Source organism: Eptesicus fuscus, chromosome 23, assembly GCF_027574615.1.
Source record: "Eptesicus fuscus isolate TK198812 chromosome 23, DD_ASM_mEF_20220401, whole genome shotgun sequence".
NCBI classification, from domain to species: Eukaryota; Metazoa; Chordata; class Mammalia; order Chiroptera; family Vespertilionidae; genus Eptesicus; species Eptesicus fuscus.
Window position 1 is genome coordinate 28,667,076 of NC_072495.1, and position 24,951 is coordinate 28,692,026.

The 24,951-nt window shown below is 63.6% G+C and overlaps 1 protein-coding gene across 1 annotated transcript; it reads right to left on the bottom strand.

The window, feature by feature from the left end:
- Nucleotides 1–2,716: 2,716 nt before the first annotated feature.
- On the bottom strand, nt 2,717–24,012 carry GALNT9 (polypeptide N-acetylgalactosaminyltransferase 9). The gene is made up of 11 exons (XM_054712645.1): nt 23,778–24,012; nt 14,389–14,569; nt 11,670–11,836; nt 10,405–10,579; nt 9,687–9,884; nt 9,267–9,384; nt 4,542–4,727; nt 4,256–4,393; nt 3,720–3,815; nt 3,051–3,218; nt 2,717–2,863 (listed from the first exon to the last, which is right to left on the bottom strand). Exons 1-11 carry the CDS (start codon nt 24,010–24,012, stop codon nt 2,717–2,719), a joined length of 1,809 nt encoding a protein of 602 aa, XP_054568620.1.
- Between the last annotated feature and the right edge of the window lie 939 nt (nt 24,013–24,951).

Genomic DNA, 24,951 nt, shown 5'->3' on the forward strand with positions numbered 1-24,951 from the left:
TCCTATCAACGGGAGGACGCGACTCGCCGCGGGCCCCAGGCCTTCGCCTTCCTTCACCTGGTGCCGCTTCTCCGGGGGCGTCGGGGACTCTGGGTTTGGGGGCTCGCACCCCAGCGGCCAGGCCTCCCAGGGCAGCATTTGGCCATCGTCACCTCTTCCCGCTGCCGCTGGGCTTTTTGGGGATTTGGGTTGGAGCCGGCGGAATTCTCTGCTGAGAATGATGAACTCGAGACACCTTCTTCCAGCAGCAGGACGCCAGGAACCGGCGGGCTGGGGGGAGGATGGGGGCTTAGGGACCCCAGGGAGCTGGGAGGAGGGGCTCTGTGGGAGGGGTGTCCCGTGGACAGGGTGCCGGGGGAGGGGCACCTGCCTTGGGTCCTGGGACAGAGGACGGTGGAAGTGCAGAATTATTATTTACTAGAGGCTCGGAGCATGAAAATTCATGCACTGGGTGTGGGGGGGGTCCCTCAGCCCGGCCTGCCCCCTCTCACAGTCCGGGAGCCCTCAGGGGTGGGAGGCGACCTGGCGATCAGGAGAAGGTGACGCCCCCATCACAGCTCTGCTGCTGCCACTGCCGGCAGCGCAAGCCTCGGCCGGCGCTGGTTACCTGAGCCTCGGGCGGCCCTGGGTGGTTGAGGGACTGGGGGACTCTGGAGGCAGGCTCGAGGAGCAGTCAGGCCCGCCTGGGGGTGGGCCCGGCCTTGCCGCACGCCTGCCGCCCCAGCGGGGCTGAGCGGATTGGGCACCACCATCTTGTGGCTGTGGGCGCCGCCATCTTTGAGGGTGTGGCAGTCAATTAGCATATTCCCTCCTTATTGGCTGTGGGCGCCACCATCTTTGCGATGGCATGAGGGTCAGTTAGCATATTCCCTCTTTATTAGATAGGATTATTGAATTCAGAGAGAGGAAGGGAGAGAGAGAAACATCCATGATGAGAGAACATCATGGATTGGCTGCCTCCTGCACGCCCCCTACTGGGGATCCAGGCCACAACCTGGGCATGTGCCCTGACCGGGAATCGAACCCGGGACCCTTCAGTCTGCAGGCCGACGCTCTACCCACGGAGCCACACCAGCCAGGGCCGTGCAGGGTTATTCTTTGTCCCCAGGTCATGGGAACCAGGAAGGCCCCTGTGACCTCACAGCCCAGCGACACAGAGACCCACCCCCCACCCTGGTGTCCTGCTTTCTCCTCTGATCTTTGGGGGAACTCCCTCCTGGGACCTGGGGTCCTGGGCAGCACCCGGAGGGACTTCTCCTCGCCCCGAAAGAGACTCGGCTGGAGGCGATGACCGCGGTGCCCTCCCCGGGGGGCAGCCAGGCTCCCGTCCTCTCCGGAAGCTCCGGCCCCACCTGGGCGCAGCGAGGGGACCCCCGGTAGGCTGGGTGCACTCCCAGGGGACAGTCGTGCCGGCCTGCTTGTCAGACGATGCTGTGGGAAGGGGGAGATGCCCGGCGGGCGTGGCCCAGGGGTGAGCGTCACCCTAGGAACCAGGAGGGCACAGTTTGATTCCCGGTCAGGGCACAGGCCCGGGCTGTGGGCTCCATCCCCAGTGGGGGGCGTGCAGGAGGCAGCCGATCCATGATTCCCTCTCATCACTGATGTTCCTATCTCCCTCTTCCTCTCTGACATCAATAAAAATATTTCTTAAAAAAGAATGGGGAGAAACCGGGAAACCGTTGGTGCCCATAACTCTGCCCTGGGCGGCGCTCTAGTCAGGGGGGGAGCTGGGTGCTGCTTTGTGGAAGTTGGCATCTGCCTGCCGTGGTCTCAGTCCTGGGGCCCCTCGTCCTCGGACCCCGGAGGCCCCCACCGCCGGCCCGGAGGCAGGAGTAGGTGCTTGGCCCTGGATGTGACGGCGAGAGGGAGCGTTTCTCTCCTGTGAGGTTCCCCGCAGCCACGAGGTGCTGTCTTGTTCCAGTGGCCCCAGGACAGCTGTGTGGGGGGGGGTGGGAGGGGTCCCTGCTTCTCGACTCCACCCTGGAGCCCCAGAGCGGCTACATGCACAATACATAAGCAGGTGGCCGTGGCCATGTGCCGATAAAACTTTATTTATAAAAACAGGCGAGGGGCTGTGGGTCCTCGTTGGCTGACCCCTGCCTTAGAGTGACAGGGGTCGGCGCCTGGCCCCGGCCGGGGGGGCGGCGGGGCGGGAGACGCCGGGACAGGGACCCGCCCCTGGACGCTGGCCAGCTCCGACCCGGTGGACGAGACGCAGGCCTGTGTCCTCCAATCCGCTGTCCATTGGGCTGAAGCCGTCCCGTCTTTGGGACCCTGCGGCTGGCCTCCGTTTCCCCTCTCAGCTCTGCTCGCTCTCGGGTCCGACGGGGTGGGCGCAGGAGGGTGGGCACGACAGCGAGGCCAGCCCGCCGCCTCCATGTTCACGGGCAGTTCTGCGGGGGGTGTACAGGGCGGTGCATGCAGAGGGTGGCCGTCCGGGCGGCTGGACAGGAAAACCGTGGAAAAGGCACGTGGTTTGGAGCCGGAGCGGCGGTCAGCGCTGCGCGTGGGTCCCTGGCCTCCGGAGTACACGGGGGTGGGGGCCCCCCTGCTGTCCCGGGGACAGGACGCCGACCCCCGGCGGCCCAGGTGAGGTCCCAGCCCGCGCTGGCGTGGGCACAGCCGGGTCCTTGGGGCTCCGGGCTCGGGGTCGGCGGGAAGGGCAGGCTCCGTCCCAGGCCTCCGCGTCTGCGTGGGGGGCGGGGGCCGGCCCGGGTCAGTGCCGGCCGTGCTTGACCCAGTTGCGGATCGCCCACTTCTGCCCCGAGCACCGCTGCAGCACCAGCCGCAGCCCGAAGTTGGCGTCCTTGGACATCTCCACCTCCAGGCACCGGCCCGTGTCCCGGCTCACGATGGGGCCGCCCTGCGAGGCGGGGAAACCGAGTCAGCGCGGGCGCCTGGGGCCCGGCGTGGGAGCATCCGGGAGTGAAGCCCCTGGGACTCGGGGCCTGGCTGCCCCCCATTCCTCTGCCCTCGCACAACCTCCCCTCCCTCCCCCCCCCCCCGCCGTCAGCCACCCCACTGGCTCCCGGGGCTCCCCGCCCGCTGACCTGGGTGAAGTCCCACAGCCGCTGTGCTGGGCGGACCACGTCCTCGCACTTCCTCAGGGCAGGCGCGCGGGCCCTGCCGTCGTCCACCAGGCACTTGGAGTCGGGCAGGAAGGCGGTGGAGCCCAGGGGGCCCAGCTGCAGCAGGCCCTCCGTGCTGTAGCGCACGAGCTGGGGGGGGGGGGCGGGAAAACAGGGTGACCCTGGGCTGGGGGGGAGCCTGCCCTGCTCCCAGCCTGCCCTGCTCCTTCCGTGGCTGGCTGTGTGCCGATAAAACTTTATTTATAAAAACAGGCGAGCCCTGACCGGTGTGGTTCAGTGGGTAGAGCGCCGGCCTGCAGACTGAAGGTCGGGTTCGATTCCGGTCAAGGGCATGAGCCTTGGTTGCGGGCACATCCCCAGTGGGGGGTGTGCAGGAGGCAGCTGATCGATGTTTCTCTCTCATCGATGTCTCTAACTCTATCCCTCTCCCTTCCTCTCTGTAAAAAATCAATAAAATATGTATATATTTTTAAAAAGTTTAAAAACAGGCGAGGGGCTGTGGGACTGCCTCAGCCTCCTTCCCCGGAACTTTGCTGGGAACCCCACACGCACCCCCAGGCACCTGACCTCCCAGCCAGGGTGGCATCGGGACGCCCAGTGCTCACCCGCCCCACCTCCCCCCGCTCCCACCTGGGACGACATCCCGTGGCAGGGGTAGAGGATGGCTCGGTCATCGTCCTCCGCTCCCTGGTCCAAGCAGTAGCCGCTGGCTTTGCTGTTTCTCACCTACAACCAGAACCCACAGGAGACACCCGTGGCGGAGGGGGTGCCGAGGCCGAGGGGCTCCACCCGCCCTGTCCCCTGATGGGGCAGCGGGAAAGCAAGAGGCTGGCACCCCCAGGGGCGCTGAGACCCACCAGCGGAGGGGTCTGCTCTGGGCAGGTGAGGGGGTGGGGGAGGACACAGGGGTGGGGAGGAGAAGTGGGGGTGTCCAGCCGGGGGCTCGCTGGGGGCAGATCCTCTGTAAGGATGACCCTGCTTGTCACTGGGGGAGACAGACAGACAGACGTGCCTCCCAGCTAAGCATGGACACCCGCACTCCGCACAGGGATGTGTATGCACAGATGCGGGGCTCTGGGGTGTCAGGACCGGGAAGGGCGGGCGGGCGGGCGGGCCACGGCCCAGGTGGGAAGCTGCCTGGCCAGGGCCATCGGTGCAGGCGGTACCTCTCCGTACGTGAGGGTGTTGTTGTAGGTCCTCATCTCGGGGTACACGTTCTCCAGGTACCACTTGAAGCTCCGGCATTTCAGCCTCTGGCGCAGGGCCAGCCGCTCCGACACGTCCCCGAAGTCCACCCCCGGGTTCTGCGAGGCGGGAAGGGGAGAGTGAGGGTCGGCACGGGCGACCCGGGCCTCCGCTGGGAGGGGGAGCGCCGGGAACTGGGGGCCCTCCTGCCTCGGGCCGCCCGGGCAGCTGTTCCCGATGGGAGGGCCGTTCCCGGCCGCCGCTTACGGTCATGGGGATGTTCCAGGCCATGTACACGTGGGACTTGAAGCCGTCCATCCACACCTCGGCCGCCCGCAGGGCGTTGCGCTTGGCGTAGTAATCGATGTCGTTGTTGTAGGGCTTCCGGGTGCGCTCGATGTGCGCCACCCGCGAGCAGGGCAGCACCTCCATGCTGCCTCCGCACTGCCACACCTGCCGGGACAGCCCGTGGAGGCCGCTCTTCCAGCCCCGCCCACAGCCCCGCACAGCCCCGCCCACAGCCCTCACAGCCCCGCCCACAGCCCCTCACAGCCCCTCACAGCCCCGCCCACAAACCCTCACAGCCCCGCCCACAGCCCCTCACAGCCCCGCCCACAGCCCTTCACAGCCCCGCCCAGCCATTCACAGCCACGCCCACAGCCCTTCACAGCCCCGCCCACAGCCCTTCACAGCCCCGCCCCCAGTCCCTCACAGCCCCGCCCACAGCCCCCTCACAGCCCCGCCCACAGTTCCGCCCACAGTCCCACCCACAGCCCTTCTCAAGCCCTTCACAGCCCCGCCCACAGTCCTTCACAGCCCCGCCCAAGCCCCTCACAGCCCCGCCCACAGCCCCTCACAGCCCCGCCCACAGCCCTTCTCAAGCCCTTCACAGCCCCGGCCCCTGTCCTTCACAGCCTCACCCACAGCCCTTCTCAAGCCCCACCCACAGTCCTTCACAGCCCCACCCCGAGTCCTTCCAAGACCCGCCCCTATCCACCCAGCTCCTCTAAGCCCCGCCCACCACACTTTCCGCCCGCCCCTGCCTTTCTCAACCACGCCTCCTGTCCTACCAGTCCCGCCCACAGTCCTTCACAGCCCACCCCATCCCTTCTAAAGCCCCGCCCACAGCCCTTCGCAGCCCCGCCCACAGCCCTTCGCAGCCCCGCCCCTCACCCACCCAGCCCCTTGAAGCCACGCCCACCTCACTTTCTGCCCCGCCCCTGCCTTTCCCAACCACGCCCCCTGTCCTACTAGTCCCGCCCACAGCCCTTCCAAGCCACGCCCAGCCTTTCCCCGCCCCGCCCCTGGGCCTTCCCGGACACGCCCCTAGCCCTTCCCCAGCGCCACTGCTGCTCACAGGCCCCTGGACACCCCTGCCCTGGGGGCACCGGAAGCTGGCACCTGTGTGCTGGTCCCAGCACCCTGGCCAAAGAGAAGCCTCGGCCTGGGTTTAGTCCACCAACGCCCGGACAAGGCTGCCCCCGTGGGCGTTTGCTACCAAATTTCACGGCTCTTGCACGTGACAGGATACAAACAACAGAGGGACACTCCGTGGGGGGACAGGCTCCCAGTGCAAGTCTCCGTGGGAGTTGGGGAGATGCGTGCACACCACGGGCTTTCCCACGAGACACCCGAGTGGACAGACACTGCCCTCCCTCGAGTGGCCACTGCTGCTCCCCTCCGGAGGCCCGGTCCCCCTGCTCAGGGAGAGAGGAGGCTGGGCGGGTGAGGGGCTCGCCCCGTGGGCTGAGGCCCTGGATGCACCCTCGCCTCACCTGGCAGACTGGCCATTTGCAAGCGGAAGCAGACTGGAAGGGGACATCCGTCCGCTCCCACCCTCCCCGCGGCCCTACTGTGCGCGGAGAAAAGTCTCGGACCCGCCCGAGGACACCATGCACGCCCCCCCCCCCTCTGCTGTCTGAATGCAGGACCCCTCATCCCAAGTAGGGACCCCCTAGGTGGGGACCCCTCCCTGCTCCCTCCGTGGGGAACAACACTGCTCATCGCTTTCCCGAGAGACAGGCCCCCAATGAGTCCACGCGGGAGGGGGCGGAGCCCCAGCCCCAGATGTTCTCGCGCTGACGCGGCCCCTCAAAGGGCCTGTGGGAAGGGCAGCCATTGCCCTCAGCGGTGGGAGGGTTTCCTGCAGCCCCTGGGGGAGCAGGGGGTCTGACCGTGCGGAAACAGAGAAGCAAAGGGTTTCCCCTTCCCCCCTGCACCCCCAGCCGCACCGGCTTTTCTAACCGGAACGCTCCGCGCTTGGTTCCGTCTTGACCTTGATTAACCCGGCGGACGGGATGGATTCATTTCCCCCTAATTGGCTCTAGGACTCTCCTCATTAGGAGACGAGCCGTTGGCATTTCTACAATCAGAGAAGTGACATTGGCCCCGAGACCACAGAATTACTCCTCTAATTAGGTTGCATCGATCAGAAGGGCCGTGTGGGCGCCCGTGTTAACGACGGATCAGAGGCGGCGGCGGCAGCTTGGAGGCCCCTGTACACGGGAGCAGGGTCCCGGAAAGGCAAAGGCAGGAGGAAGAGTGGGCAGAAGTGAGGGGAGGCCTGGCTGCACCCTTCCTGACACCAGCTGGGGTGGGGGAGGGGGCCTGGCAGTCAGAGGCACCAGAGAGGCGGGAGGGGGTGGTTCTGGGGCCGGGGAAATGCATGGATCCCGTCTCCAAGCTGCCTGGGAGCACCGGGCCCCAGGTGCCCACAGCCAGTCTCCGCCCACTGCACCTCAGGACAGGGCAGGCCCGTCCCCTTGGCTGGAGTTCAAGGTCAGACAGGCCTTTTGATATGAGCGAATGCCAGGCTCCCACACTGATGTCAGCATCCCCCAACCTAATCCATATCTGCACCTGCACCTGCACCTGCACCTGCACCTGCTCCTGTGCTCCTGTGCTCCTGTGCTCCTGCACCTGCACCCTCACCTGCACCTGCACCTGCACCTGCTCCTGCTTCTGCTCCTGCACCTGCACTTGCACCTGCTCCTGCACCTGTTCCTGTTCCTGCTCCTGCACCTGCACCTGCTCCTGCACCTGCTCCTGCTCCTGCACCTGCTCCTGCTCCTGCACCTGTTCCTGCACCTGCTCCTGCTCCTGCACCTGCTCCTGCTCCTGCTCCTGCACCTGTTCCTGTTCCTGCTCCTGCACCTGCTCCTGCTCCTGCTCCTGCTCCTGCACCTGCTCCTGCTCCTGCACCTGCTCCTACACCTGCTCCTGCTCCTGCTCCTGCATCACCTCAGTCATGAGACATCTCCAAGGATCTGAAGGGGGGGCATCATGCAAAAGACCAGGTGCTGTGACCCTGGTTTGGTCTCCATGTTGCAAAGCGGGGTCTGGGCTGAAGCTGGACAGAGGGAAGTCAGCATCGGGGAGAATCTGTGGGACTGACCTCCCAACGCCACTTCTAACATGTGTGCTTGAGGGTCGATTCTAAATCTGTGATTTACAACTGGATCATGTCAGAGATTTAAACACGGCTGCAAACAGCCCTGAAGTGTTCCCAAGGACCCGAGATTCGGCAAACGATTACTTTATCGGACACACGGGGATTCTTTTTATGCACTTGGGGGAATGTCTGCTATGATATCAGGCAATGAAAATGCTTAAAGAGAAAAGAAAATACATTTATAAGCATCATTTTAAAAGGTTCGAGGGAATCTGACAGCAGGCAGAATGGAGCTGGCTGTTTAATGGCATTTAGTCTGTGCAGCCGAGGTAATCAAACATTAATCACAGAGAAGGGGGAGGTGAATGTTCCTCTATCAGATTTACAACCATCGTCGCGCGACCTCTAGGTTTAACCTCCACGCCTACAGCAAGTATGTTTGAAATGGGCCACTTCAATACACTGCCTATAAATTTTTAAAAACTTGCCTTAAATAATCTTTTCTGTGAATAAAGGCCGCAGGCAAAAATCAAAACAACAATAAAAAAAAAAAAAACCCACAGATGAATCTCCAGAAACAGAACAAGAACCACACACCCGTCAGAGCTCACCCACAGCTCCACCCCCGGGAGCCCCTCGGCCCAGGTCCCTGCGGCTTCCTGGAGGGGTGTCTTACGGAGCATCCTAACCCCGCCCCTCACTCCCATGCACAGCAAGCCCTCAGGTCCCAGAGGCCCCGGGCAGGCGGCGGCCCCCACACCAGCACATCAGAGCGGCCCCTGGGAGTCGGTGGGTGGACGGCGGCCCCAGAGGACTGCAGGCCACGGCCGTCCCGCCACCCTGAGTCACACGCCCTGTGACAGAGCACAGGAGGGCACGTCGGCCTCGGGTCCTTGCTGGGTCAAGGGTGGCGTCAGAGGGGGCGGCGGAGGTGCCCAGTGCTGGGCGAGGTACCATCCTGTGGGCCCAGCACCTCCGGCCCCTGAACCAAGCTGCCCCCGTGCTCCCCACCCAGGGGGACTCGGGTGCCCAGAACCCCATCGGCACCCCGACTTCCACATCCGAAGAAGACAAATACACAAACAGCTCGAGGACGGGCCAAACGCCCGGGGCCAGAGGGACAAGCTCCTAGAATCCCCAGCCAGCCTCACGGCCCACTCGCTGCACTCAGCAATGCAGCGAGAAGGAATGGCTCGCCCAGCCCGGCTGGCGTGGCTCAGTGGTTGAGCGTCGACCTAGGAACCAGGAGGTCCCGGTTCGATTCCCGGTCAGGGCACAGGCCCAGGTTTTGGGTCAAGCAGGAGGCAGCCGATCCATGATTCTCTCTCATCATGGATGTTTCTATCTCTCTCTCCCTCTGAGATATATATGTTATATATACATATAAGAATGAATGGCTCAAATGATTACGATGAACCTAAATGTGCAATCTTTTGTTATTAGATTCGGCAGCTGTCACACTCCTCGTCCCAATGCCATCGAGCTCATACGTGGACTCTCAGTGGGGGCCCCGTGTCCCACTGGGGGACACGCAGCTCTCGGGCCCGCCCGCCCGACACCCCAGGCCAGCCCCGCACACCGTCCTTCGAGGGTTCGCTTACCCTCATGCCCAGCTCGATGTTTTCGCCGCCGTACACCTCCATGCCTGGGTCCAGCAGGCCGATGTCCCCGAAATACTCCCGGTCCACCACGAAGGAGCAGCCGATCATGGCGGGGGTCCTGGTGGGGGGCAGACAGCGCGTGAGCGGGCGGGGCCGGGCCAGCGTGCCGTCTCCACGCCCTCACACCTTCCCCCCTCCCCCCCCCCCCGCTCCCCTGTGCTCCTGGTCTCTCTCAGCCGCCAGGACTGAGGCGGGGCCCCCACAGGCTGGTTTCTGCGTCCCTCAGGGCCCGGGGACCCGCCCGGCATTCAGTCCTGGCACCTCCGAGCAAGGGATTTAAGAGGCCAGGTCCCCGCCCGGCCGTGCCCAGTGGTTAGAGCCTCGGCTCCGCCCGCCGCAGGGGCCCCGGTGGCAGCTCACCGGATGGGCGCGGCCTCGTCCCCGCGGTCCAGCCAGTCCTGGGGCGGGATGATGTACATGCACCACAGCCCCCAGTTGTAGCCGTGGGCGGCGCTGGCGTACTGCTGCACCTCGAACGTGTCGAACTTGATGTTGTCGATGGCGGGCAGCACGATGCGCCGGCGGTCCTCCCGGATCCGCGTCAGGGCGGGCTCGGCCCTGCGGTGCACGAGCCTCAGGACGGGCCGAGGTGGGGCCGCCCGCCCCGGCAGGAGCCCGGAGCCAGGCGGCCACTCGGGGTCTGAGGGCCAGCGCGGCGCCCGCCTGCGGAGCGCCCACCCCGGGGCCTCCCGCTGGCTCCCTGCGGCCCACTCGCTCGCAGCCTCGCCTGCCGGGGGCAGTGACGGCGACGGCCGCTGGACACCACGGCGATCAGACCACGTGGGGCGGCCCGGCCTGCGTGGCTCAGTGGCTGAGCATCGGCCTGGGAACCAGGAGGTCAGGGTTCAACTCCCGGTCAGGGCACACGCCCGGGTCTTGGGCTCGATCCCCAGTGGGGGGCGTGCAAGAGGCAGCCGACCCATGATTCTCTCTCCTCATGGATGTTTCTCTCTCTCTCTCTCTCTCTCTCTCTCTCTCTCTCCCCTCCTCTCTGTGAAATCCATAAAAGTATATTGAAAACTTTTTTTTAAAAGTTGCCTCTGGAGGTGACAGACGCGTGGCTCCGACACGCCCTTACCAGCCGGTGCTGAACTCCACGTGGGCGTCGAAGAAGCCGACGACGGGCGCCGTGGCCGCCTTCCAGCCCTGCAGCCGCGCCCGGATCAGGCCCTCGCGCCGGCTGTTACGGACGACCTTCACCAGCCCCGGGTACCTCTTGTGGACGTACTGGTCCAGGCTGAACTTGAGCTCCACTGGGGGGCGGGGGTGGGGGGGACACAGAGACGCCTCAGCGCCCGGCATCCCGAGGGGCCCCATCCACGTCCCATCCACGTGCGTGGGGACCCGCGGAGGCCGGACGTGCGTCACGGTGCTGGGAGACCAGGCGGAGAGAGACCCGCCCCCGAGACAGACCCAGCCCACGACGCTGGGCCGCCCTGGGAGAGACCGGACAAGCCGCGGACGAGACTGAGCCGGGGCCGGCGCGGTGAAGATGGGAGGACGCGGGGCTGGGTTATTCAGCCGTGAGAGGAGATGACGCCCGTGAATGGGGTCCTTCCGGGGGAGGGAGCGGGCCCAGCCAGTGTGGCTCAGTGGTTGGAGCGCTGGCCTAAACACCAAAGGGCTGAGGGTTTGAGTCCTGCTCAAGGGCATGTACTGGATTGCAGGTTCGCTTCCCAGCCCCGATGGGGACTCCTTCAGGAGGCAACCAATTGATGTGTCTCTCTCACATCGATGTTTCTCCCTCCCTCTCTCTCTCTCTCTTTCCCCCCCTTCCTCTCTTTCACTCTCCCTAACAAATTAATAGAAGCCCAGCTGGGGTGTCTCAGTGGTTAAGCATCAACCTATAAACCAGGAGGCCACGATTGGATTCCCGGTCAGGGCACAGGCCCGGGTTGCGGGCTCGATCCCCAGTAGGGGGCGTGCAGGAGGCAGCCGGTCCATGACTCATCATCGATGTTTCCATCTCTCTCTCTCACTTCCTCTCTCTGAAATCAATAAAAACATATTTACGAAACATAAAAAAAAAAATCCATGGGGACGATATCCTTGGGCGAGGAGGAGCAACAAGGACGTCCTGGCACCTGCCACGGAGGATGGGCCTCGCGGACGCCGTGGGCCGTGACACTGCCGGGCCCCGAAGGCCGAGCGCGGGTGAGTCCACGTCGGCGAGGGACCCGGAGGCCAGACTCACGGATGGAACGTGGGTGGTGGCCCCCAGGGGCTGGGAGGGGGGCGTGTCTGGTGGGGACGGGGCTTCGGGTTGGGACGAGGGGAAGTTGGCGGTGGGGACGGCCGCCCGGTCTGCACCCCGACTCCAGGCTCTGCCGGGCCGCCGCTCACCGTTGTCGCTGTTGTCGTCCACCAGGATGACCTCCTTGAGCAGCGGGGAGGGCGTGTGGTTGACCACGCTGTGCACCGAGCGCAGGAGGACGGACAGCGCCTCGTTGACGAAGATGAATACCACCGAGAGCTGGGGCAGGTCGTCCGCGTAGCTCATCTGCCTGCACCTGCGGGGGCCCCGGGGCCGGGGGGGGGGGGGGGGGGGGAGTGTCAGGGCCGGGCTGAGGGCCAGCTCGGCCAGTGCCCCGTCCCACTGCCAACCACAGAGGGCGAGGGTTAGCAAAGATCAGAACAGCCCGGCCGGCCTGGCTGGTGTGGCTCAGTGGATAGAGCGTCGGCCTGCGGACTGAAGGGTCCTGGGTTCGATTCCGGTCAAGGGCATGGACCTTGGTTGCGGGCACATCCCCAGTGGGGGGCGTGCAGGAGGCAGCTGATCGATGTTTCTCTCTCGTCGATGTTTCTAACTCTCTATCCCTCTCCCTTCCTCTCTGTAAAAAATCAATAAAATATTTTTTTTTTAAAAAAAAAAGAAAGAAAAATATATTTTTTAAAAAATTAAAAAGAAGAAGAAGAAGAAGATGAAGAAGAAGAAGAAGAGGAGCCCGGCCGGGGGGCTCCGTGGTTGAGCGTCGACCTAGGAACCAGGAGGTCAGGGTTCGATTCCCGTCAGGGCACAGGCCCGGGTTGTGGGCTCCATCCCCAGTGTGGGGCGTGCAGGAGGCAGCCGATCCATGATTCTCTCTTATCACTGATGCTTCTCTCTCTCTCTCTCCCTTCCTCTTGAAATCAATAAAAATATATTTAAAAATTCCTGGGGAAAATGTCCTCTGGAGAGGATTAATTTAAAAACCCACCGACCGTGATTAATTTAAAAACCAGAACCTGCCTTCCCACGTCTGGCCGACTTGGGACGGGCGGCCCCGCCCAGCGCTGGGCACACGGTGCCGCCCGCACCCGGGGAGGACGGCTGGGCTCGGCCACAGCGGGGCCGGCTCAGACCTCACATCCACCGGGAGCCGGACACGCTGGGCCTCCCAGCCCCGGGCGTCTGAGATTTATGGGCCCGCAGAGCGGAGGCGGCGTCACCAGGCCCTGCAGCCACTCGGGAGGTCCCGGGCGGGTCGCGAGGCGGGCAGAGCCCGGCTGGCCTGGCGACACGGGGCCGCGGCCCGCGCTGATGGAGATTTATGGGGACGCCCGCCCTCTGTGCCTCCGGAGACATAAAGCTCCGGGAGAGGATGGCGAGCGGCGTGCCTCCCAGGAGAGCCGTCTCCTGCCCGGGACCCGGGTCTGGGCTCAGCGCGGCCGGGAAGCTGCGTCTCCTCGTGGAGACCTTGAGGAGGCTTCTGGGAACAGCTGGGGAGGGGTCACGGAAGGGTCAGCCGAGCCGGTTCTGCCGCTGACATCCCGGTCGCCTTCCTGGTGGCGGCACCTGCCCGCGGTGACACCGTCCCGCCCGCCCAGGGGCACCGAGGTGAGTGGGGCCACAGGACGCCGGCCTTCCAGCCGGCGGGGCAACCACGGGGCCCAAGGCAGGAGCCTGGGGGGCGCGGAGGCCCCCACAGAACTGTCCTGAGAACGAGTCCGCCCGGCCGTCTGTCCCCTCTGCCTCCCGTTAGCCTCTGACCCTGCAGCAGGATGGGCCACCCCGCCCGGCCCGCGTGGCTCAGTGGCTGAGGGTCGACCTATGAACCAGGAGGTCACCGTTCGATTCCCGGTCAGGGCACAGGCCCGGGTGGCGGGCTCCATCCCCAGTGGGGGGCGTGCAGGAGGCAGCCGGTCAGTGATTCTCTCTCATCACAGATGTTTCTCTCTCTCTCCCTCTCCCTTCCTCTCTGAAATCAATAAAAAAAAAATTTAAAAAACAGGATGGACCCCCGCAGCCTGTTGAGAGGACAGAGCCGGTGGGAGGCTGCGGGCCTCGCGACCATCCCTGGGAGACCCCGTTCCCCGCGGCCCCTGCCCTCCCTGCACACACCTCCTTCCCAGCCACAGACGGACGACGGACAGACAACTTGGGGGCTGGCAGGAGGCGGGGTGTCCCGTGAGGACTAACTGCCTGCGGGGGGCGTGGCTTTGCTGCAGTCCCTCCCGACTGGGGTGAGGGAAGGAGGAGGAGGAGGAGGAGATGGAAGAGGAGGAGGGGAGGGGAGGAGGAGGAGGGGAAGGAAGGAGGAAGAGGGGAGGGGAGGAGGAGGAGGGGGAGGAAGGAGGGGAGGAGGAAGGAGAGGAGGAGGGAGGAGGTCGGCGGAGGAGGTGGAGGAAGAGAAGGAGGAGGGAGGGGCCGTGGGAGGGGAGGAGGGAGGAGGTTGGCGGAGAAGGAGGAAGAGGAGGTGGAGGAAGGAGGGGAGGAGGGAGGAGGCCGTGGGAGGGGAGAAGGAGGAGGGGGAGGAGGGGGGAGGAGGGGAGGGGGAAGAGGAGGAGGAGGAGGGAGGAGGTCGGTGGAGGAGGAGGAGGAGGAGGAGAAGGAGGAGGAGGAGGAGGAGGAGGAGGGAGGGGCCATGGGAGGGGAGGAGGAGGAGGGGGAGGAGGGGGGAGGAGGGGAGGGGGAAGAGGAGGAGGAGGAGGGAGGAGGTGGGGGAGGAGGAGGAGGAGGAAGAGAAGGGGGAGGAGGGAGGAGGAAGAGGAGGTGGAGGAAGGAGGGGAGGAGGGAGGAGGTCGGCGCAGGAGGAGGAGGAAGAGAAGGAGGAGGGAGGGGCCGTGGGAGGGCCGCGCTCACTTTTTGGGCCTGTAGTCGGGGATGGTCCTGTCCAGGGAGATGCGGTCGCTCAGCTGCGCGTTGTAGCCGAACTCCTCGTAGTTGCCAGCCGCCTCCTGGCTGTCGTCCCGCAGCGTGGCCGCCGCACCGCCCTGGCCCAGGCCCCCCGGGCCCTCCACCAGACCCATGGGCTTGGCGAGGCCTGGGGGGAGCAGAAAAGAGGGTCAGGCAGGTTCCGGATGGACGGATGGACGGACGGGTGAGGCGGGAAAGGCAAAACCGCGGAGACGGTCAGAGGACCCCTGGCGGCGCCCTAGCCGGTTTGGAGAGAGCATTGGCCTGCAGACGGAAGGGTCCCGGGTTCGATTCCCGGTCAGGGCACAGGCCTGGGTTGTGGGCTCGATCCCCAGTAGGGGGCGTGCAGGAGGCAGCCGAGCCACGATTCTCTCTCCTCACTGATGTGTCTCTCTCTCCCTCTCCCTCCCTCTCTGAGGTCGATGTAAATATACCAAACGCTCCAGGGGCCACGGCTTCTTCCGGTTCAGTCCCTTCTGTGCCGCCCCGCGAGCCCCACGTGATGGGCTGGGGCGCTTTCTCAGCAGGGCCGCCGGCCGCCGTGTCAGCAGCGCCCTCGGGCCCCCCGCCCCCCCATCTTTCTTCGCCCTGTTGTTGTTTCCAGTGGTTCCCGGGGTCACGGTAATGACCCAAGAAGGCAGCTCGCGGCTCTGTTTCTGGAAGGTTCCGCGTTAGCCGGTCGCCTGGCGCCCTCCGGGGCAGAGGAGCAATCAGCATGTTCCCGGCGGCGACCACGAGGGTACGTATGTGCACACACATGTACTTACAGAAACACATCTACCCACACGGAGGGCTCAGGGGTCACCCTGAATGGGAGTGGGACCTAACCCAGCAACAGGGCCTTTTTTTAAATTTTAATATGTTTTTTAAAATTGATTTCAGAGAGGAAGGGAGAGGGAGAGAGAGAGAAACATCCATGAGGAGAGAGAATCATGGATCCGCTGCCTCCTGCACGCCCCGCACTGGGGATGGAGCCTGCAACCCAGGCATGTGCCCTTGCCCGGAATCGAACCCAGGACCCTTCAGTCCACAGGCTGATGCTCTATCCACTGAACCAAACTGGCTAGGGCTTTTTTTTTTTTTTAAATATATATTTTTATTGATTTTTTTTTTTTTACAGAGAGGAAGGGAGAGGGATAGAGAGCTAGAAACATCGATGAGAGAGAAACATCGACCAGCTGCCTCCTGCACACCCCCCCACTGGGGATGTGCCCGCAACCAAGGTACATGCCTCTTGACCGGAATCGAACCCAGGACCCTTCAGTCCACAGGCCGACGCTCTATCCACTGAGCCAAACCGGTCCTGGCGTAGGGCTTTTTTTTTTTAATTTTTAAAATTTATTTCAGAGAGAGGAAGGGAGCTGGAGAGAGAAACATCAATGATGAGAGAGAATCATGGATCAGCTGCCTCCTGCACGCCCCCTGCTGGGGATCGAGCCCACAACCCGGGCCTGTGCCCTGACCGGGAATCGAACCCTGACCTCCTGGTTCCTAGGTTGACGCTCAAGCACTGAGCCACACCTGCTGGGCAATGGGGGCGCGGGGGGAGGCGGTCTGGCAGCGAATGGATTTCCTGTTCCGTGAGAAAGACAAAGCACACGCAGTGGAGCCCGTTAGCAGGGTCTGGTCGGGGACTGAATTCTCACTCGGAGGAGCGAGGGGCGGGTGTTCGGGACGAGAGGCGCGGTGACAAGGACGGCCTCTGCCCCTCCCCACCCCGAAGAGTCATCCCCCGCGGGCCGGCCGCTCCTCCCCGGCTCCCTGGGGGTGTGGGCGGCTGTGATTTCTCAGCTTGGACGGAAGTGTGGCTTCCCAGGGCCCAGCTTCTCTCTGAGTCACCGAATCCCATCTGTCACGGCGCCTCAGCCAATCTTCCCGGAGGGGAAACAGCCGCGGCAGGGGCTGCGGCACACGCGCTTCTGAGAGGGAGAGCGGCGTGCAGGCGCCTCGGGGAGGGGGGCGGCGTGCCCGCCAGCGGCTCGGCCGCCTGTGAGAGACGGGGCTCAGGATTCGGGGTCCGGTCACCCCCGGGGACGTGTGATGGCCTCTGGCAGCCACAGAAGGGGTCTCGGTGTCCGCCGGGGTCCCGGGAGGGCAGGGCAGGCTGGTCGAACCCACCGCGACCCTGGGAACCACTGGGAACGTTACACGTGAACGCCAGGAATCACCTCCGTTTCTCTGAGCTGTAACCACCCGGCCAGGAGTGACCAGAAAAATGGGAACCGAGCAGGTGACTGGGTTCCTGGGAGAGGGAAGGTGGGGGGTCTAGATACTGCAAATTCGCTCGGCGGGCGTGACTCAGGGGTTGAGTGTCGACCTATGAACCAGGAGGTCAGGGTCCGATTCCCGGTCAGGGCACAGGCCCGGGTTGCAGGCTCCATCCCCAGTGTGGGGCGTGCAGGGGGCAGCCGATCCATGACTCTCTCATCATGGATGTTTCTCTCTCTCTCCCTTCCTCTCTGAAATCAATACAAATATATATTTTAAAAAATACTACAAACTCGACATTTCAGAGAGGACAGAGGGGGAAGAAGTTCGAGGGACAACTGGAACCCGTGTTGGGCACGGCCTGGGCGGCCCAGGAGCCTCGTTGGGGGTGGGAGGGCCCCACGGCCAGAGGCCCCGGGAGCAGCTCCCACGGGGACGGAAAGACCGACAGAGACAGAGACAGAGACAGACCCTCAGACTTGGGACGGGCGCTGCGTGGCTGGCGGGTCCTCACACGCCCTGGGAGCAAAGAGGCCATTGGCTCCGACTCCCGAGCCAGCAGGAAATCACTCGTCACCTGCTGTGACCTTGTGGACCTGTGACCTTGGAGGTCGACCCCATGGAGTGTGTGGGGGCAGCAGGGGGGGGGGTGGGAATGGCCTTGAGCAGAGCATCCCGCCAGCGCGAGGCTCCTAGCTCTTCCCGGTAAAAACCGAGGCCTTGAATGTACATCTGTTCATGCTGATGATCGCCAAGTGCAGATACCTGGTGTACCGGTTAAAATGCGGATACCGGTTAAAAATGCGGATTTTGTAATCAAAGAAAACGCGGTAATTTCAAGAGAAACATCTAAAGTGCTTTATTCAAAGTAATGTCATCGCTGGCCACACATTCCCCCATCTGTCAGGTCATTGGTGGATACCGTCCCAATAGAACTTTTCTTGTTTTGAGGCAGACCATTCAGAGACCCCATTTCCCACTTCTGCGTCCGTGTTGAAGTGCTGCTCAGACAGTGCGTGTGCCATCGATCGGAACACGTGGTCGTCTGAAGGAGCAAGGGCTGGTGAACACGGCGGGTGGGTTCATACTTCCCGGGCAAGATCTTTTCACGTGTCTTTAACTGGTTTTGAAGTGTGTGATGGTGCGTCATCGTGAAGCAGAATTACTTTGCCGTGTCTTCTGGAACATTCTGGCTGTTTCACGATCAAAGCGTGGTTCAGATTGATTATTTGTTGTCGGTATCAATCAGTACTAACGGTTTCACCTGGTTTTAGAAGCTCATAATACACCACACCTTCCTGATCCCACCAAACGCAGAGCACTGTCTTCTTTCCGAAGCGATTTGGCCTTGCAGTCGATGTTGATGGTTGACCTGGATCAACCCGTGATTCTGTGCGTTTGGGATTCTCAGAATAAATCCACTTTTCATCGCCAGTCACAATTCGATGCAAAAAAGACTTTCTTTCGTGCCGTTGAAGCAACATTTTACTGATGACTTTTCGGTTTTCCATTTGTCTCTCGTTCAGTTGATGTGGCACCCATTTTCCTTCCTTTAAAATCTTTCCCATTGCTTGTAAACGATCGGAAATTGTTTGCTGAGCAACGTGTAATCTTTCTTCGAGTTGTTTTTGGGTTTGACACGCATCTTCATCCAATAATGCTGGTCATCGTTGGTCTTCCAACTTTTCCGGTTGACCTGGACGTTCTTTGTCTTTCACGTCGAAATCATCCCTTTTAAAGCGTTTAGACCAGCGCTCACACGTGTCTTGAGATGGAGCATGTTCACCACAAGCTTCCCGAAGTCTACGATCACTTTCAGCAGCACTTTTCTTCAGAATAAAGTAATGAATTAAAACTTCCCGCAAATGCTCTTTTTTTGGCACGAAATTCGACAATTTTAAGTGTAAAAACATCTATGATGTTAACACCTTCGGAAAATTTGATATATGAGGTTTTGAAGCTTGTTGTCAATGCAACAAAATAGCCTACATATCAAATCGAATATAGTTATACCAACATATGTGTAACTCCATCTATTGAAAAAAATCCGCATCATTAACCGGCTGATGGTTAATCCGCATCATTAACCGGCTGATGGTTAACCTGCATGATTAACCTGCTGATGGTTAATCCGCATCATTAACCGGTTGATGGTTAACCCACATTATTAACCGGCTGATGGTTAACCCGCATCATTAACCGGCTGATGGTTAACCCGCATTATTAACCAGGTGATGGTTAACCCGCATCATTAACCGGCTGATGGTTAATCCGCATCATTAACCGGCTGATGGTTAACCCACATTATTAACCGGGTGATGGTTAATCCGCATCATTAACCGGGTGATGGTTAACCCACATCATTAACCGGGTGATGGTTAACCCACATGATTAACCGGGAGCCACAGCTGCCTGGGCCTTCGAAGAGAACCTTGCTCCCTCCCAGCCTCAGCTGGATCCGCTCTCTCTCCAAATACGGCCGCTGATCTCATTCCCGACAGGACTTCCACGGTTCCCGGGGGCCCAAACGGATAACGTACTGCCGATGGCGGGGAGACGGACGAGCCTGGGAGACGATGGAGTCATGAATATTTCGCAGGGCCCGCGATGCCTGTAAAATATTCCCTCGCCGAGACTAACGAGTGTTTGATAAATCTCCCTCCATCACCCGCGCGCGTCCCTCGAAGGTGAATATGGATGGGCCGGGGCAGGGGCCGGGGCGGGGCGGGGGCCGGGGGGACAGGATGGAAATGCTGGGCAGATGATCCCCTGGCTCTGCCTTCACCAGGAGGGAAGGGAGGGAAGGGTGTGGACTGCCGCTCGGCCGGCTCCTCCCAACCAGCGGGCCCACCTGCCCCCGGTTCAGGACTCCTTATTGCTGGGGGGGAGGGGGTGTGTGTGGGGGGGACATTCGGGGTCCTGCTGCCTTGGCAGCCACCTGGCTCCGAGGGGCCCTGCACCAGAGGGTCAGACGGTCAGGCCCGGCTCCCCACGCCCACCCAGGTCTGAGGGGGCAGGACTCTGCTCAGATCCCAACGGCAGCCCGGCCGGCGTGGCTCAGGGGCTGAGCATCAACCTAGGAACCAGGAGGTCAGGGTTCGATTCCCAGTCAGGGCACAGGCCCGGGTTGCGGGCTCCATCCCCAGTGGGGGGCGTGCAGGAGGCAGCCGGTCCATGATTCTCTCTCATCATGGATGTTCCTCTCTCTCCCTTCCTCTCTGACATCAATAAAAATACATTTTAAGCCAAAACCGGTTTGGCTCAGTGGATAGAGCGTCGGCCTGCGGACTGAGGGGTCCCGGGTTCGATTCCGGTCAAGGGCATGTACCTTGGTTGCGGGCACATCCCCAGTGGGGTGTGTGCAAGAGGCAGCTGATCGATGTTTCTCTCATCGATGTTTCTAACTCTCTATCCCTCTCCCTTCCTCTCTGTAAAAGATCAATAAAATATAAATTAAAAAAAGAAAGAAAAAAAAAATACATTTTAAAATAAATAAACAAACAACCTGGAAAATGAGTTTTTTCCTTTGGATGAACAGCCGTGGTCGGCAAACCGCGGCTCGCGAGCCACATGCGGCTCTTTGGCCCCTGGAGTGTGGCTCTTCCACAAAAGACCACGGCCTGGGCGAGTCTGTGTTGAAGAAGTGGCGTTAGAAGAAGTTTAAGTTTAAAAAATGTGGCTCTCAAAAGAAATTCCAATCGTTGTCCTGTTGGTATTTGGCTCTGCTGACTGATGAGTTTGCCGACCACGGGGTGAACAGCAATGGGGTGGGGGACGGGGTGTCAGACTCAAGTCCTGTCGACACCAGCTGTCACCCAGTGGCGGTGGGGGGGAGGGGCGGGGACAGAGCCCCAACCTCTGCTTCCTCCGTGGAGCCCCCCCCACCCTCCATGAGAAAACACCGGAGTCAGGTGGCGTCCCAGGGGCCCGCCGGCCCGTCCCTCCTCCACGCCCACCACTGCCCTGCAGGACGGAGAAGTGGGCCGAGCGGCCCTGAGACGCGGCCCCCACCCCGGCGCGTCCTCCGGGGGACCTCGCCGGCGGAAACCCACAGACGCGCTTTCTCCGAGTTTCCAACCACGGAAGGATAGACGGTCCTCCCTCCCGGGGAGAGAGCGGAGCCTCTGGACCCTGCAGGTGGCTGAGCTGCCCTGTGGATGCGGCTCCGCCCCGCCCCGCCCCGCCCCGCGCACGCCAGGCCTGCCGCCCAAAGGAATCATTCCCGACACTCGACCCCCACCCGGGGTGAGGCCGGCCCGGTGCGGCCCGCGCCCCCACGGGAAACACGTGGGGGTGTCTATCGCAGGGTGAAGGGTCGTTGCATCTCCCCTCCCCCAACTACGAAGATCCAGGTCTGCGCCCCGGCCGGTGTGGCTCAGTGGGTAGAGCGCCAGGCCGCAGACGGAAGGGTCCCGGGTTCGATTCAGGTCAAGGGCACATGCCCGGGGTGCGGGCTCGGGTCCCCAGGAGGGGGCGTGCAGGAGGCAGCCGGTCCATGATGCTCTCTCCTCATGGATGTTTCTCTCCCTCTCCCTCTCCCTTCCTCTCTGACGTCAATGAAAACGTATTTAAACGTAAATAAATGAAGTAAAACGGGGCTGTCTGACCTCTGGTCCTTCCGCGTCCTTCCCAACGGGCTCAGCCCTGTTTTCACGTGGCTTCTTGTGACCAACCGTCCGCCCCACTCCTGCACTGCCCCCCCCCCCACCGCATAGGGACCCCCTGGGGTGCGTGTGGCCTGCGGGCTCCCCTGTCATTTCCTGGATGAGACACTGTGCTGTGTACCTGGCCGGAGCGGGGGCGAGACGGACTCCCCAAAGAGAGTGAGGGCGGGGGAGGCGGAGAGGGAGGGAGAGACACACACACACAGAGATACAGAGACAGAGGGACAGAGAGAGGGGGAGGCAGAGACAGACAGACAAACAGATGGAGACAGAGGGACACCGACAGAGATGGGGGACAAAAGTGGAGAACGCTGGGGCGGGGAGAGACAGGGACATTGAGGAGGAGGAAGAGATTAGGGGAGGGAGGGAGGGAGGGAGGAGAGAAGTTTTTTTACAGGAAAAGAAGGGGGAGGAGGGAGGAGGGGAGAGAAAGAGGGTGGCGGGGACGCCAGGGGAGAGGGGAGAGGCCGGTGGGCCTGGGTGACCCTCCTCCCCGCAGGTCAGAGCTGGGAAGCCGGAAGGTCCAGGGAAGGGCCTGCGTTTTCCGCGGCCGAGAGCCTGGCTCTTCCTTCTCACCGTGAAGGGCTCGGTGCAGAGCCGCCGGCCTGATGTTACACAACCGGGGAGCTGCAATGTTTTTACGTAACCCTCGGGCTCTCCCGGGAAACACGGCCTCACCCCGGCAGACCCCCTGCAGGACAGCGGGGGGGGGGGGCTCCCGTGGGCACACGCCTCCTCCGGAGAGGCACCACCCCCCGGCGCGGCCAGGGCCGCTGAACCCAACCTCCGCCCCGCGCGGCCTCGGCGAGGAGGGGAGACCAGGACAGCCCCAGGGCCCTTCGGAACCGCCTGGGGAGCAGACCAGGCGTCCTGTCCTGTCCTGTCCTGTCGGGGGTGGCGAGGGGTGCCGGGCGCGAGGGGCTGCGGCGGGGCTGGCTCCCGGCAGGCGAGGCTCCAGGTTGAGAGGTGCTGCTCAGAGGTGGGCTGAGCGCCCGGGAGGGACCCCCGCCAGGCCCCCCATCGGGCAGGGCCGAGGGCAGACCGGCCGGGGCACCTCCCCGCGAGCCTGTGACTGATGCTGCCTGCGTGCGGCTGGGCGGCCAGCGCCGAAACCAGAGGAAAAGCCCCAGAGAGATCAGCGCACACTTTCCTCCTCCCCCCAGTGCCTCCACGCAGGAAAGTGCTCGTCGGCCAGCGGTGGCCACGGCCCTGACCCCTGCGAGCGACGCTGCCTCTCCGGGGGGACCCACACCTGCTCCCGATGCAACAAGGAGCCCCCTACCCCCCCCCCCCCAGCAGCTGGGCTTCCCACAGACAATCCCCTGGTCCAGGCCCACCTGCTCCGTGAACACCTGCCGGGCCCCTGACCACGTGCCCCCCGTCACCGGCTCCCAGCCTCACGCTTGACCCCCAACGCTTTCTGGAGCAAGCGAGCCCTGGGCTCCCCCAGGGTGGGCGGCTGAGTGAGCCCCGTGGTCAGCGAGGCCCCTCTCCCCACGAGCATAAAAGGCCGCCCAGCCAGTGGCTCAGCTCAGGGGTGGAGCGTTGACCTAGGAACCAGGAGGTCAGGGTTCGATTCCAGGTCAGGGCACAGGCCCGGGTTGTGGGCTCCATCCCCAGCAGGGGGCGTGCGGGAGGCAGCCGGTCCATGATTCTCTCTCCTCATGGATGATTCTCTCTCTCTCTCCCTCTCCCTTCCTCTCTGAAATCAATAAAAAAAATATTTTTTTTAAAAAAGAGGGCCAGGCCAGCCAGCCACCTCTGAAGGGCAGCGTCACCCTCCAGTACCCGACCCCTGACCCCTGACCCCTCAGCAGCCAGACCAGCACAGTATGCCCGCACTCTTGCCCCTGGGCACCACCTGCCCCTCAAGCAGGTCCTACAACCTCTTTTTTTTTTTTTTTTTTTTTTAAATCCTCGCCCTGAGAATATTTTTCCATTGGTTTTTAGGGAGAGTGGAAGAGAGAGGGAGAGACTGAGAGAAACATCGATGTGAGAGAAACCCATCGATGGGTTGCCTCCTGCACACGCCCACACCCGGCTGGGGAGGAGCCTGCAACCGAGGTCCGTGCCCTTGACCGGAATTGAACCCGGGACCCTTTGGTCTGCAAGCCGAGGCTCCATCCACTGAGCCACACCGGCCAGGGCAGGTCCTACAGCCTCTTCGGAACTTCCCTGCCGGGCCCGGTCCCAGCAGGGGAACAGCGGGGCCCTGGAGTGTTTGGGGAGGGAGGGTGGGCTCAGGGGTCCCCTGGGCAGCGGGGTGGCCAGCGGTCATCAGGCAACGCCCTCTGCAGCCGAAGCCAGCCCAGAGCCCTGCTCTCCCCACCTGCCGCCCGGGGTCCCCAAAGTTCCAGCCCGGCCCGTGGGCCATCCGCCCCCCCCCCCGGGGTCAGCGCGGGGTCAGCGGCCGGGACCCAGGGCAGTGGCACCCCGCCCCCCCCCCCAGCCCCAGAGGCTCACCGTTCAGCTGGTGGTACACCACCTCCTCCAGGTGGTCCAGGCGCTGCAGGATGGCCTCGCGGTCCCCCGGGTCCCCCCGCGCGCCCGCCCCGGCCAGCCGGCTGCGCGCCCGGCGGTCCGGCCCCAGCCCCTCGGCGCGGCCCTGCAGGCGGCAGTACGCGGAGAAGAGGACGATGCCCACGAACACCAGGATGTTCACCGTCAGCAAAGTTTTGATCTTCCTGGCCGCCGCCATGGGCGCGGCTGGGAGCCGGGGGCTGCCTCCCCCGCGGGGCACCTGCCGGGCCCGGCCGCCCGAGGCTCCGCCCAGCCCCGCGCTTCGGGGACCATGAGCCCCTCCTGGCTGGCTCGCTGCGGGGCCACAGGAGCTGCGGGGGGTGGGGGGGGGGGCTCAGGCCGGGGGAGGGGGGCTGGGGGCTGGGGCTGAGCTAGGGGGGCTCAGGCCGGGGGAGGAGCCGGGTGACCCTCCTCCCCGCAGATCAGAGCTGGGAAGCCGGAAGGTCCGGGGGGGGGGGGCTCAGGCCGGGGGAGGGGGCTGTGGGTTGGGGCTGAGCTAGGGGGGCTGGGGGCCGGGGAAGGGGGCTGTGGGTTGGGGCTGAGCTAGGGGGGCTGGGGGCCGGGGGAGGGGGCTGCGGGTTGGGGCTGAGCTGGGGGGGCTGGGGGCCGGGGGAGGGGGCTGTGGGTTTGGGGCTGGGGGCTGGGGAAGGGGGGCTGTGGTTTGGATGGGGCTGAGCTAGGGGGGCTCAGGCCGGGGGAGGGGGCTGCGGGTTGGGGCTGAGCTAGGGGGGCTCAGGTCGGGGGAGGGGGGCGGTGGGTTTGGGGAGGGGCGGGGGCTGCGGGCGGGAGGAGGGGCTGCGCCGGGAGCTGTCCCTTCAGCACCACCGCGCCCGCTCCGCGCGCCCCGCCGCCGCCGCCGGGGTCCCCGCGCTCAGGGGCTGCCCAGGGCCACGGGCGCGGGGCGCAGCCGGCATCCTCCGCAGAGGGGCGCGGCCCCGGATCGCGGGGCGGCGGGGCGGGCCTGCGGGCCGGGGAGGCGCGGGAGGCGCGGGAGGCGCGGGCCGGCGGGCGCTCGGGCTGGCGCGCGGCTGCTGCCCGCCCCGCAGTCACGGCGCCGGTGCGGAGTGACGCGGCTGCCCAGCCCATCAGCATGCACTCGGCGCCCCGCGCCCTCCCC

What these genes read in the sequence shown, in the direction of transcription:
- GALNT9 (XM_054712645.1), bottom strand. Translation starts at nt 24,012, where the DNA reads ATGGCGGCGGCCAGGAAGATCAAAACTTTGCTGACGGTGAACATCCTG. An exon ending in GGTGTACCACCAGCTGAACG is followed by an intron (nt 14,570 to 23,777) that starts GTGAGCCTCTGG and finishes TGCTCCCCCCAG; the next exon opens with GCCTCGCCAAGCCCATGGGT. An exon ending in GCCACGGGATGTCGTCCCAG is followed by an intron (nt 3,219 to 3,719) that starts GTGGGAGCGGGG and finishes CCCCCCCCCCAG; the next exon opens with CTCGTGCGCTACAGCACGGA.